Below are 15,069 nucleotides of genomic sequence, written 5' to 3'. Positions count from 1 at the left end.
CACATCCAGGTGATGGGGATACAGAAAATACAGAACACCCTGCATGATTGTTTCGGAAGATCATCAAGTTCGAGTCTTGCCGAAAAGTCGAATGCAGACATGTTTTCCGAAGTTGTTATTTTCCAACAATTTCAATCATTCACCCTTAATTTATTGCAGTAATTCTAAGTTAGTCCACAGATTTACTGATCCATTCCTATACATCTGATCTGCTCTTTCATTGAAAAATCGCCATTTAGAAAAGCAAGTGTATTTTGGAGCAAGTGAGAGGTCCAAATTTCAATTAAGAACAATAATCATGTGAACACTACTCACATACGTGCAATGACTTCATCAAAACTTATATAAAATCGTTCATTGGAAGTGATTCTATCACCGTCAATGTTAAGAAACAGTAAAGCTGCATCATTCTTCACAATGTATAGTTCTTAGTATAACAAGTAGTCACGGACATCTTTCTGAGCAACCGGACAGACTCACCCCAGTGATGACGACACCTTTAGTGACGAGACTGAAAATGCAAATAATGACCAAGACGAAGAGTAGAGTTCGCATGATTCCTTGGCTGGCTGGTCACTCCCTGAGCTTGGATGCTGCGTTGCCTCTGTCTGATTCTCCGAGCATCCACCCTCTCCTTCTTATGAGCAACTCCGCCACCTATATACGCCGGTGACGACATGACGCATGTAAATGCGCGACTTCAATCGTCCATTCGCATGTCTCCTTAAGAAAACTCCAATAGGAATGCTGCATTGCATTCCCTAAAGATTCGCCCACTATCATTAAACTTAGTCCTGCGTCTTGCGTAAAAAGCATTTCCTACAGAAATGGGTTTATACCTTTGAAAACCAGATTTTTACGTCTGACAACTATTGCATATTTGACACTGACGGTTGGGCATTTGTGTTGCATGTTCATCATGCTATGTTGGCTTAGCGGATAGGGTGCCGGCTTGGGATCCTAGGATCCTGGGTTTGAATCCTGGTCGATTGCTGAATTAACACCAGGGGGGTTGACTCGGCCTGTCATCCTTCCGAGGTCGGCAAATTGAGCACCAGTTCACTGGTAATTCTCTGCAAGAGGCGACTAACAGGGGTGGCGGCAGGAAGGGCATTTGGCGATAAAACATTGCTTCAAAAAGGGGACCATGGTGCCTGAAAAAGGCCAACCCATGCTCTGCGGGGGGAAATGGGTTCTAAAGGTGGTTCATCATGTTATCGTGGTTCTAAAGTGGTTCTATCATGGTATGTTCGTCATGCTATCATATCATGTCATCATATATTATTCATATTCATGCTATCATACGATGCATATCATATGATATTATACATCATATGATATGATATATGATGGATATATGATGATATGTTAGTACCTATACACATATCATATGATATATCATATATCATATCATATATACTAGCAACGGTACCTGCCCTACGGGCGGGGCTTCAATTGGGAGGCCCAAATGAAAAGGTAAAATATCAGAAATTTCAGGGTTTTTTTAATTCTAAACGATTCATATAAACATCCGTTGAATCATATCACACGCAAATCATCAAAATCTAAACAGTATCTTTAGAATTTCAATAAAAACCACATCACTGTTCATATCAGTAAATATTATTCCATCGTGTTTCAAATCGTGATATCAACAGTTGATATCACGATTTGAAACACGATGGAATAATATTTATCGATATGAACAGTGATGTGGTTTTTAAAATTAAAATTCTAAAAATAGTTTAGATTTTGATGATTTGTGTGTGAAATTTAACGGATGTTTATATAAATAGCGCCTCCAAATTGAAGCCCTGCCCTTAGGGTGGGTACCGTTGCTCGTCATATATATATAATGGCCTCACAACAATTTTTACCGCTTTGCTTTGAAGAACGGGAATGAAGGGGGAGGAGCGTGTTAATATGTCTGGTTGAAGGCTTTGGTGGTGAGGGGGCTTGAAGCCAGATTTTAATCTTACAACCGCCATATTGGTGCTCACCGTCACTGTGATGCGAAGCGAAAGACGCCTCAGAGCTGTCACATTAACAATCGCTATGTCGTATGTACTCCCGATATGTGTTTCCTTCATTGTAAAAACTACCAAATCAACAGTTAAAAGGATTTTGAGCTGATAGCTGTTACGGCCTTGGCAAGATCGATGGAGACAGCGATCTGTTAGCGTATACATCGCCCAAATAGCAATGTGGAATTCTCTCATGCAGAGATTAAACGTCGTTTGAACTTTGGTCGAGGTCATTATTTACTTTTAATGATGTTTATATATGAATCTAAAAGAAGATAATTGGTTTCGGGTCGTCCTTTTCACATATCTCGTGGGATTGTGAGTTGGAGAGACGGCCATGATGGCGGAGAGGGGGATGCAATTCTCTCCAGCAGGGATTCAACCCGTGTCCTTATAAAAGGTCTTTGTCCGAGGTCACCAAGTCCGATCAGTGCAGCCATGCAGCGATCGGTGCAGCCATTTGTGCGGCACCCGGGAAAACAACATCGTCACAATGAAAACATCGTCACAATGAACGTTATGCGAACGTGAATGTTATGCGGGAGTCCAAACCTGAGAATGCTGGAGTCCAAAGTTGAAATTGGAAAAATTAAATAGCCTATTTTACTATTGGGGATCCCAGGATTACCCACCCAAAATGTCATTGCGATCGGTTCAGCTGTTTTTCCGGTACCTTCGAACGGACAGACAGACACAGACAGACGGACGGACATTTGGTGAATTATAGTAAGAGAGATATATATATATATATATATATATATATATATATATATATGTATATATATATATATATATATATATATATATATATATATATATATATATATATATATATATATATATATATATATATATATATATATACATATATACATACATACATATATATATATATATATATATATATATATATACATACATACATACATACATACATACATACATACATACATACATACATATATATATATATATATATATATATATATATATATATATATATATATATACATAACTAAGAAATAGTAGAAACTCCAAAGTACGAGCAGGGCGTCTCATTTGTATTGAATAAATAATCGTTAGATTAAATAAGACGCGGCCGTAGCTTCAGGACGTCGATCTTTAATTGTCGACTTTTAAATTAATTGTCGACAATTAAAGATCGACGTCCTGAAGCTACGTCCGCGTCTTATTTAATCTAACGATTATATATAGATATATATATATATATATATATATATATATATATATATATATAAATATATATATATATATATATATATATATATATATACTAGTGGGGTCACCCGTGGGAATCCCACGGGCATGGACGTGTGTGACATTTCGACATATTGAGTTAGATGCTGCACCTGTTTCACAATAACACACACACACACACACACACCTCGTTTTTTCATTTCTGTATCTCACAATTCGGTCTCTCTCTTATTCACACACCCACACAAACACACACACACACACACACACACACGTACACCGACACATATATACACATACACACACACATATATATACACACACACGCAAACACACATATACACACACACACATGCACGCACACGTACGCACACGTATTTGGTGAATTATAGTAAGATATATATTGTTACAGACACGACTTTGATGTTAAAGTGGGCCGAGCGGAATGGCCGTCGTGTCCGCACAAATTACCCGACTATACTCGACGTTGACGAAGTCGCGCGATGCTGGCTCAATAAGAAAAAGAAGACACCCGGCTGGATTACAATAACACAATACGACACCAGGGGTTCAGTTCTCAAGACCTCCGGAGGAGGTTATATTAAGGCGGAAGGTTAGATTACAACTACAAGAGGGACAGCATAGAAAGACAAGCACTTAGACACACTCTTATATTAACCCCGGACAGACGACAGATAAACGGGACAAAATGCTGACTCACACGGGGATTGATGGCAAGGAAAGGCAGGCAGTCGATGGCTCAAGGTGCACTCTTGGCTCAAGGCAGAATCGACTCGGTCCGGTCCAGAGATGCGGGGAGGTATCGTCGCGCTGGGGGTGGCGGTGGCTTCTCTCTCCAGTCTCCAAGCTGAGGCGCATCTCTCGTCACATCCGGCGCGTGGCCGCGTATATCCGGCGGGGAGTGACACGCCCTCGGCTCGTTAGCTCCGCCTCGTGGAATCGGCACGTTGCTTCTCATTGGGTGCGTGCGGGGGGTTTACCAGGCTCCGCCCTTGACGAGGAGCTGACAAGGAGCCCCTTCGTGGTAACCCCGTGGAGCGCATGGTCTGGAGCTAATCGAGCCGGTGTGAGGACGCATCCTCCCCCGCTCCGCCGCCATCTCCCCTGTTGTTGTTGTAATTGTTGGGGAAGAAGATGGAAGGAGGTATGGGAAAGGTCCTAAACTCACTACTGATGCCATATAATCACATTCTGGTGCAACGAAGAGTCATAATTAATGGAAACGAGGCCTTAACTGACATAGATTAAGAATAACTAGGAAGATGTCCGAAAGTTGTCTACGTGTGGTGCGGTGGACCTGGGCACGACATTTAATGGGGGAATAAGGGGAAGGTCGGCTCTACTGATTGTTATTTACATGCAATGGGACTAGGGAATGGGGGATTGGGGAAAGTTGGGGAGTATTGGAGAAAATAGGGGAATATTTACAAGCGGATATGGAGGCCAAATTCCATATTCGCAACATTGCACCCTTCTCTACCCTCGGGGCGTCCCGACCCGATAAATTTTTACCTACTTTAGTGTGGCACGCAATGTAGTTCCCTCTACTATTAACTCTACCCTGAGTGCGACAGTTTTACAGATATTCACAAATGAGTAAATATGTCCCCCTGCGACGTTGCACCCTTCTCCTCACAGAAACGCACCCACAGGATAACCGAATCCGGAAAGAATTCTCAAACTAAACATACAGCCGGTAGGGAGCATTATTTACAAGATTACGCTGATATCTACACTACGATCCAGGACCTGTTTTTGGAGGAACACATGCAGATGTTATGCATAGAGAGAGCGCGCTTGCCAACATCGATACACCAACCCACGAGTGCTCTGTGGCCGACGGCCTTTAATAACGTGCAGAGCACCCCATCCCAGCATCAAAAGCACCACCCCACCACCAATCGGTGCAGTCACCATTGTTCAATGATTAAAAATAAATGCGACAACCCCTAACCCTGCAGGTGTCTCTTGCTCTTCTTGTGGTGCACTTGGTGTTAATTAACAGTGGTTCACCTTTATGGCATAGGTGCCACGTTGACCCATAGGTCCATCCCCGGGTGGTGCTTGGCCGCAAACGAACTGCGGTCCATTGTGGGTGGCCACAAACATTGCGGTCCATATGGTGTATCGATCCCGGCAGCAAACAGCGAAAGTGCAGGCCCACAACTGCGCAGCCAGCACCTCTCTCTCCTCTCTCTCTACCCCAAAGCCAGATCCTCGGAGGTGGGAGACAAAAGAAGAAACAAGTGAGTAAGGTGGTAAGGGCGCAAAAGTGCACGCAATGTAAGGTGATGCACACTGGGGGCACATGGGAACCAGGTGAGACAGGTACGTTCCTATCGTACGCCCCCCCCCCCCACCAGGTAACCTACATGGCCCCTCCCTTACCCCTTACTGTATCCACAAAACACAACACTACCCATAAACATCTACTTTACAAATCAACAAACATCCCTACTGTCTTCCCCGTTCCTCCCATAAACCAAATTCGTCTTCTCTCCCTCCTAACCAATCAAATTTGCCATTTTCAACTCTCATCAAAATTTGCCATTTTCAACTCAACATCAAAATTTGCCATTACCAATTCATCATCAGTCCCTCCTAGGGAGGGAGAGATGGAATCACCCCAATGTCTCATCCACGTCGTGATGCGTCTCACAAATCCTCACAGCAATCTCATTTCCTGCAACAAAACAAAGAAAACACAGGTGTGGAGTCATCATCATCACCACAGGTAAGTGGCTGCGTATGGTGCGACAGGTTCATCAATCCTAACTATTTCCTAAATGACTTTAACAACTTTACACCACCCGGGGTCTTCCTCCGGCCAAACCATTGGCCCTCTTACACTATGGGTTCTAAAAACCAATTCCCATTGGCCAAACTGTGGTGCTCTTCAATTTGGGGTCTCACTCCCCCGATTCATCTCTCGGTGCCCTCGCACAATTTCAGGGCTGCGACGTGTACCTCTCCCAGTGGGTCTACCCACCTGCACACCTCCACCACTGCAGTTGCCTCCGAGCTTACCTGCTCCTTGCCCTAACCTAACTACCTGGGGAAGGCCCTCTGGCACTCTCCCCACTCGGTGCCCTCTCTGGCACTGGGCTACCCGGGTCCGTCCTCCGGATCCTCGGGCCCCATCCACAACTCTACCGGCTCCCAGAGCCCACCTGCGGCCTCACCTGGCCGACATCCTCACAGTGGTGGAGTGCTCAACCAACTACACACACTAACAGGCTACACGCCCAGCCATTTCCACAACACTAATGCACCCATTCACAACACCATTCTGCAACCGCACCACAAATGCCAATATCCAACCACAATTTACCTGCACCCTCTACCTAACACTTACACTACCCGCCCCGGGTGCTCGTGAAAGGGGTCCACTCTTCCCCCATCCACACCTTCGCACCATGCACACCACTCCGTACCACTCACTCCAACTCTCTCCACACACCTGTACCTGCACACCTGTGCTCTCACACCTGGTGCCACCTGCACCCTTCTCTCCCCAAGCGCATTCGCGCTGATCCACACACTCACTACTCATACACTGCTCCACACACCTGTCCAGTTGCACACCTGTGCAATCACACCTGTTCAATTCTCACAAACACGGCATCATCTCAGCTAACTACTCCCTTCTGAAACTTGCGCTTCCCAGTCGTCCCTTTAAACTATTGCGCTCCCACGTCATTATCATCCATACTAATCTACCTGCGTCCCCACTACAGGTATCAGTCACTAACTAACCTTAACGTTACCTAAGGTCATCTTCTCTAGATCCCTACACACAATATCCTAACCCACCCGGGCTAGTTTTCACTGCCATACACCCCATAATCTATTGCTCCTTTGCCCCCCTATGGGAAGGGTGGCAGGGATGCCATCCCACCACATCGGGGGTCTCTCACTACCAATTTTGCACATCAAATTTCAACAAATTAAAAATTTGCCAATCACTGCCCATCATCTGCCAATCACTACTGCCAATCCCTTGCCAATCATCAAATTTTGTTTTTCTCTAATTTTGGGTCCAAAACACTAACCTCATCACCCAGTCTACTCACTACTGCCTCTCGGTGCGCCAATTCCTGTCCAAAGCCTGGCTTCGTAAAGCCAAGCAATGGATGCTGGTTGTTTTGTGCCAGCGGCTGGATGCGTCCGGCACTCGGTGCAGGGACGGGGGCTTACCCGTGCCGAGATCCCACACACCACCTCGGCGTGGAGCCATCCAATGCCCCGATCTAGACCTGCCGGCACGTCTCACCAAAAAGTGGTCGCCATGACGACCCTTTCTATCGGGCTGCCAGCTCCGCCTAGTGGAGCACGGACGCGGCCGTTCAAAGCGAGGCCCAGCACGCACCGAGGGCCCGATTCGGCTATAAGTCGTTCTAAACTCTATCCCGTTTAATGTCGATGCTTCACCTGCATGCTTACATCCCGCAGCCCGTTCCTTGCTCACACATCCAGCCGTGCCCATGCTCCTCGTACCTTTCCTTACACACCCAGGTACCCTCATTCCACTCACAGCCTTGGTCACACACCTGACCACCGAACACTTTGGCACACATTCGTTGCTCGCACACCTCACCAATACACCGCTTCGCGCCCCCTCCTCTGTCACCTCCTCTGTGACAATCACAGGTGTGCTCTCATTCGCACACCCAACCACGTGCCTCACCACCAACTCCAGCGTGCATTCCCACTCACGCTCTACCATTCCAGGCGTGCATCCTTCCATCCCAGGTGTACATCCTCGCTCACCTGTCACAACTAACTCACGCTCCATGTCACTCTCACTACTCTCCCCTCCATTCCTGACAGCGCACTCACCCTTACTCTTGACAGCACACTCTTTCCTCATGCACCTGTCCGTCACACACCTTTCTCGCGCACACTCTCCCGTTACACCCTCTGTAACACTCACCACAGGTGTACACTCTCTCGTTACTTCCTCCGTAACACTCACCACACCGCGCTTCCATGTACCCCCTCGCACACGCGCTTCGACCGGCTCACTCCTGACGGCACACTCACTCCTCGGCGTGCACTTTTTCCTCACACACCCCATGGTCGGACATTCTCGCACACCTCCTTTTTCGCACACCAGACCTTTCGCACACTTCACCAGTGGCCTCTCACGAACACCCGGGTCCATCTCGACCCCCAAGCTCATTAAATCCCCTGGCGCATCATACGCACGACCATATTGGTCACCACTTACACCGGGTCCTCTTCCTCTTTGCTTCTCCTCCATCACCTGCGAATCCCTCATCCGGTTAATGAGCACATCATCACGATCCAAGCACAGACTTTGGACCAATTCTTTTATCTCCTCTTTTATCTCTTTCTTATCCCCTCTCCGTCGCTTCTTAATTTCGCTCATCCCTTCTTCCACTTCTTCTAATTTGTGCTTCACCTCTTTTATTCCCCGGTACGTCTCCTCAAGCTCGTCCTCCAAGGCTACCTTGACCGTTTCCATGTGCGTCCTCACCTGCCAGTCCTTCGTCTCCATTACCTCTATCACCTCGTCCAACCTCGTTGTCAGTCCCTCACGTACCATCTGACATTCCCTCTTTGTCGCTACCAAGTCATTTTTGAGTTCTTTCTGTGTCGCCTTTAAACCTCCTAATACCGCAGTGTTCCTTTGAACCTGCTCCACTAACTCCGTCTGTCCCACCGTCAGCTGCTCCACCTCCTGCGTCAGGTCCTCTATGCCCCCTTGTAACTTTACAGTCCCCTTTCTCACCTCCTTTTCCATGTGCTCCTCACAGTGCCTCACCTCCTCGCGCACTCCTCCGACCTCCTCACTCACTCCTCTTCTGATCTCCTCTCCCATCACTTGCATCTCCTGCCCAGATGCCACCCTCATCTGCTCCATTTCCTCCCTGTGAGCATCCAGTTTGGTTTCTACCCCCATTCTGACCCCCTCTATCTGCTGCTCCATTTGTTTAACTTCCCTTTCCGCTTGGTCCCTCATGTCCCTCAATTTGCCTTCCATACTGTTTTCTAACCCCTCTAACCCATTTTTCACTCCCTCTATCTGATTCTCCTGGGCAGCCATTCTATTTTCTACCCCCATTAACCCATTTTTCACTTCTTTTATCCCGTTGTCTAACCCCTCAAAATTATTGTCTAACTTCCCAATTTTCTTGTCTAACTCCTCAAAATTATTGTCTAACTTCCCAATTTTCTTGTCTAACTCCTCAAAATTATTGTCTAACTTCTCAATTTTCTTGTCTAACTCCTCAAAATTATTGTCTAACTTCCCAATTTTCTTGTCTAACTCCTCAAAATTATTGTCTAACTTCTCACCGGTACCCCTCGCTTCGTCCCTCATTACCCCCATTTGGTTTCCCATTACCCCCATTTGGTTTCCCAAGTCATTCCTCAGGTCTTCACTTGTCTGGACCATGAGCGCCTTTATTTGTTCCATAAATAGGCCCCAATCCATCGGCGGCGCTGCTACGGTCGCGGGCGCGGTGACCAGCGAGGCGCCATTTTGTGCGTTTGCTACCCTCGCTGCTTCGCTCTCCTCACGCCCCTCATGTCCCTCAATTTGGTCCTGGACCGACCCTGCTTCACTCTCCCTAACCGGACCCCAGCCGTCTTGATCCGCCATAGCGCGACTTTCAAAATTCGGGTTTTGTAAAACAAAACGAATTTCGGCCGCTCCAAATTTTGACCAAATTTTTTTTTTCCTCTATTCGTTTTTTTTTCTTCAAAATTTGGTCGGGCCTCGAATCTCACTCCCGACACCAATTGTTACTCTAATAGTACAATTGGTGTTCCAAAATTTGGGCTAAATAAATTTAGTCCCAGGTTCGAATCCAACTCCTGACAACCAATTGTTACAGACACGACTTTGATGTTAAAGTGGGCCGAGCGGAATGGCCGTCGTGTCCGCACAAATTACCCGACTATACTCGACGTTGACGAAGTCGCGCGATGCTGGCTCAATAAGAAAAAGAAGACACCCGGCTGGATTACAATAACACAATACGACACCAGGGGTTCAGTTCTCAAGACCTCCGGAGGAGGTTATATTAAGGCGGAAGGTTAGATTACAACTACAAGAGGGACAGCATAGAAAGACAAGCACTTAGACACACTCTTATATTAACCCCGGACAGACGACAGATAAACGGGACAAAATGCTGACTCACACGGGGATTGATGGCAAGGAAAGGCAGGCAGTCGATGGCTCAAGGTGCACTCTTGGCTCAAGGCAGAATCGACTCGGTCCGGTCCAGAGATGCGGGGAGGTATCGTCGCGCTGGGGGTGGCGGTGGCTTCTCTCTCCAGTCTCCAAGCTGAGGCGCATCTCTCGTCACATCCGGCGCGTGGCCGCGTATATCCGGCGGGGAGTGACACGCCCTCGGCTCGTTAGCTCCGCCTCGTGGAATCGGCACGTTGCTTCTCATTGGGTGCGTGCGGGGGGTTTACCAGGCTCCGCCCTTGACGAGGAGCTGACAAGGAGCCCCTTCGTGGTAACCCCGTGGAGCGCATGGTCTGGAGCTAATCGAGCCGGTGTGAGGACGCATCCTCCCCCGCTCCGCCGCCATCTCCCCTGTTGTTGTTGTAATTGTTGGGGAAGAAGATGGAAGGAGGTATGGGAAAGGTCCTAAACTCACTACTGATGCCATATAATCACATTCTGGTGCAACGAAGAGTCATAATTAATGGAAACGAGGCCTTAACTGACATAGATTAAGAATAACTAGGAAGATGTCCGAAAGTTGTCTACGTGTGGTGCGGTGGACCTGGGCACGACATTTAATGGGGGAATAAGGGGAAGGTCGGCTCTACTGATTGTTATTTACATGCAATGGGACTAGGGAATGGGGGATTGGGGAAAGTTGGGGAGTATTGGAGAAAATAGGGGAATATTTACAAGCGGATATGGAGGCCAAATTCCATATTCGCAACAATATATATATATATATATATATATATATATATATATATATATATATATATATATATATATATATATATATATATATATATATATATATATACACATCATATTGTGGAGCTGTGCTCCCACGTCGAACTCCAACAATATGGACGCGACAACGAGCTGAGTTTCACAGAGCTGTTTATTCGGAGCTCGGCACGAATGCACTGAAAACGGCTAACCAGAGCGGCAATATATCTTTCAAATTCAAACAGTAAGCCACGCTTCTCAACGGGGCGTAGTATGCAATCCGAGTGACCGCCCGCTGATTACGTCACCGGCCGGTACAAGAGAATTGTGTCCGGTAACCGCTACATGCGCCCCCCTAGAATTCACTTGTACAGGGAGTCAGTTTGTGGGGGGCCTTTATGACCGGCCGAAACGACCCCTGGCGATTCGTGTGGGGGTGGGAGGCGGCTTGGCGGCGGATGGTCGACGGGGGGCTTGGTCGACAGGGGATGGCCCCACCGTGGAGGAAGGGCCAACCATGGAGGTTGGTCGAGGTCCAAATGGGCCGGCTTGAGGCGGTCCACAGAGATATGGGCCGGTTTTCTGCCAATGTCGACGACGAACGACTTGTCGCCCCTCCTCAAGACCCGAAAAGGCCCATCGTACGGCAGTGGGAGCGGTCCCCGGTGCGCGTTGTTGCGCACGAAAACGTACTCCGCTGTGCGAAGCGCTGGGGGGACATGGGGTTGAGGACAGCCATGATGAGACGTGAGCACCGGGGCAAATCTCCTGGCGGCCTCCTGGAGGACCGAGCGTTGGCGAGCCGCGGACCAAGGGCCGGTGGCGTCGGGGATGAACTCCCCCGGCACGCGCAGTGGTTTGCCGTAGACCAGCTCTGCGGTAGAAGCCTGGAGGTCTTCTTTAGGGGCCGTCCGGAGGCCCAATAGCACCCACGGGAGCCTGTCAGCCAAACTGTCGTCCTGGAGGCTGGCCCTGAGAGCGGCCTTCATTGAGCGGTGGAACCTCTCGCACAAGCCGTTGGCTTGGGGGTGGTAGGCCATGGTGCGGTGAAGTTTGACCCCCAAGGCCTGAGCGACCGCGCCCCAAAGCTCAGAGGTGAACTGTGGGCCTCTGTCAGAGGAGATGTCAGAGGGGGCGCCGAAACGGGCGACCCAGGTGCCAATGAAGGCCTGCGCCAAGTCGGCGGACGTCGTTGACATCAGCGGGATGGCCTCCAGCCACCTGGTGGTCCTGTCCACCATCGTGAGGAGATGGGTGAAGCCCCGTGAGGGGGGAAGGGGTCCCACCAGGTCCACATTGACGTGGTCGAAACGCCGCGCGGGCACGTCGAATGGTGCCAACGGGGCTTGGGTGTGCCGGTGGACCTTCGCACGCTGGCAGGTGACACAGGCGTTGGCCCAGTCGCGGACGTCCTTCCGGAGCCCGTGCCAGACGAATTTCGCTGCCATGAGCTTCTGCGATGCTTTCCGGCCCGGGTGGGAAAGGCCGTGGATGGCATCAAAAACGAGCCGTTGCCATCCAGCGGGCACAATGGGACGAGGTTGGCCCAGGGAAACGTCGCACAGGAGAACTGTGCCTGTGTCCTTGAAGGGGACGTCGGACAACCGCAGGCCCGTGTCCGCTGTCCGGAGGGCTTGCACCACGGGGTCGGAGATCTGGTTGGCCGCCATGCGGGCGTAGTCCACGCCTAGATGGACGGCGCCCGTGACGGACCGGGAGAGGCAATCGGCCACAGCATTGTCCTTGCCCGCGGCGTGCCGGATGTCCGTCGTGAATTCGGACACGGCGGAGAGGTGGCGCTGCTGACGACCCGACCACGGCTCTGAGACCTTGGCCTTGGCGAAGACCAGGGGTTTGTGGTCCACAAACGCCGTGAATGGGCGGCCCTCTAAAAGGTGGCGGAAGTGGCGAACCGCCAGGTAAAGGCCGAGGAGCTCGCGGTCGAACGTGCTGTATTTGCGCTCGTTAGGGCGGAGCTGCCGGCTGAAGAAGGCCAGCGGTTGGCAAGCCCCGTTAACCCACTGATCGTGCACGGCGCCCACCACGTAGTCGGAAGCGTCCGTGGTAAGGGCGATGGGTGCGTCGAGCGCTGGGTGCGCCAGCATGGTTGCGTTGGCGAGGGTCAGCTTAGCGCCCGTGAACGCCTCGTCCATCTCCTCGGTCCAGGCGATGTCGTGCTTGGCCGGCTTACCCCTGAGGGCCTCGTACAGGTGGCGCATGAACTGAGCAGCGGGGGCACGAAACGGTGGTAGAAATTCACCATGCCAAGGAACTCCTGCAGGGCCTTGATGGAGCGGGGACGCGGGAACTCGGTGATGGCCTCGACCTTGGTTGGCAGCGGCACGGCCCCGTTCCTGGTGATGTGGTGGCCCAAAAAGTCAACGGCCGTCGTGCCGAAGTGGCATTTGGCCGGGTTGACGATTAAGCCGTGCTCGCTGAGGCGCCCGAACAGCGTTCGGAGGTGGAGGAGGTACTCGGCCCGGGATGTGCTGGCGACGAGGATGACGTCCAGGTAGACGAAGAGGAACGGCATGTCGCGCAGCACGCCGTCCATCAAGCGCTGGAACGCCTGGACCGCGTTCTTGAGGCCAAACGGCATTCTCAGGAATTCGAACAGGCCGAACGGCGTGATGACGGCCGTTTTTGGGACATCGGCCGGCCTGACAGGTACCTGGTGGTATCCCCGTATTAGGTCAATTTTCGAGAAAATGACCCGCCCTGCCAAACGGGCGGAAAAGTCCTGGATGTGCGGGGCCGGATACCTGTCGGGGGTGGTAACGTCGTTGAGGCGGCGGTAGTCGCCCCATGGGCGCCAGCCGCCCCCCTGATTCGGCACGATGTGCAGTGGCGAGGCCCATGCGCTATCGGAGCGCCGCACGATGCCAAGGTGCTCCAACGCGTCGAACTCGGCCTTTGCCACGGCGAGCTTGGCTGGGTCGAGGCGGCGGGTTCTGGCGTAGACCGGCGGGCCCGTAGTTGGTATGTGGTGCTCGATACCATGTCTCACTGCGACGGCCGAAAACGTCGGCCGCGTGAGGGCCGGGAACTCTGCGAGCAGGCGAGCGAACGTGTTCGCCGCCGGGAGGGCGCATGCTGGTTCGGTCGGCGCGGAGCTGCTCATCGTGCATGCCAGGGAGCTGAAAGTCTCGGCGTTGACAAGGCGACGCCGTTTGATGTCGACCAGCAGCCCGTGCGCGCAGAGGAAGTCCGCGCCTAGCAAAGCCATGGGTACGCTCGCCGTCACAAAGGTCCAATTAAAGCACTGGTTGCCGAAGCAGAGGGTGACGTTGCGTGGGCCGAAGGTGCGGATGGCCGATCCGTTGGCAGCGACCAAGGAGGGGCCGCAAACGGCGGTCTGCCTGTCCTGCTCGGAGGCGGGTATGATGCTCAGTTGGGCGCCGGTGTCACAAAGGAAACGCCGCCCGGACGCTTTGTCCTTGATGAAAAGTTGCCCGAGTGGCCGGCGCTCATGGCTGGTAATGAACGCCGGCCCGGCCGTTTCTCGACTTGCCGAAAGTGCACGGGGGTCGGCATGTCCGAGCCTTGTGTCCGAACCTGGCGTGGTAATAACACCACGCCTGGTCAGGTGGAGGCCCCGGCCGTCGTGTTGGAAGCGGTCGGCGCGGCGTGGCGGCTGCCAGTTGCACCGGTAGTTCAGCCTCCAACCGCACCGGGCGCTCGGGTGCCATGGGCGTCGCCTCGGACGGCGGCGGGCTCCAGGTAGCCGCCCCGATGTGCTGGCCTGCCGAGGAGATCTTGTCGGCTTCCCTGGCAAGGGCGCAGGGATTCGTGATCTGCGTGCCTGCCAGGGAGAAACGTACCTGGCTAGGCAGCTGGCAGAGAAACAGCTCTCGGAAAAGAAAATCCGGG

General features: G+C 50.9%; 1 protein-coding gene across 2 annotated transcripts in view; it reads right to left on the bottom strand.

The window, feature by feature from the left end:
- LOC137412493 (toxin MIT1-like) overlaps window positions 1-15,069 on the bottom strand; it is a 95,145-nt gene that overhangs the window by 50,560 nt on the left and 29,516 nt on the right. The window contains exon 1 of one of the 2 annotated variants that reach the window (XM_078786883.1): window positions 481-657. The exons of the other annotated variant lie outside the window; for it this stretch is intronic. Within the exon in view, the coding sequence (XP_078643009.1) occupies window positions 481-555 (75 nt within the window). The 5' untranslated portion in view covers window positions 556-657. Of the gene's footprint in view, window positions 1-480; window positions 658-15,069 lie in introns of those variants that run through there. 2 annotated transcript variants of the gene reach the window in all.

The sequence above is a fragment of the Myxine glutinosa genome, chromosome 11 (genome assembly GCF_964187855.1).
Source record: "Myxine glutinosa chromosome 11, kmMyxGlut1.1, whole genome shotgun sequence".
Classification (NCBI taxonomy): Eukaryota; Metazoa; Chordata; class Myxini; order Myxiniformes; family Myxinidae; genus Myxine; species Myxine glutinosa.
The sequence above is the reverse complement of the archived record's forward strand: the minus strand, read 5'-3'. Positions and strand labels throughout refer to the sequence as shown.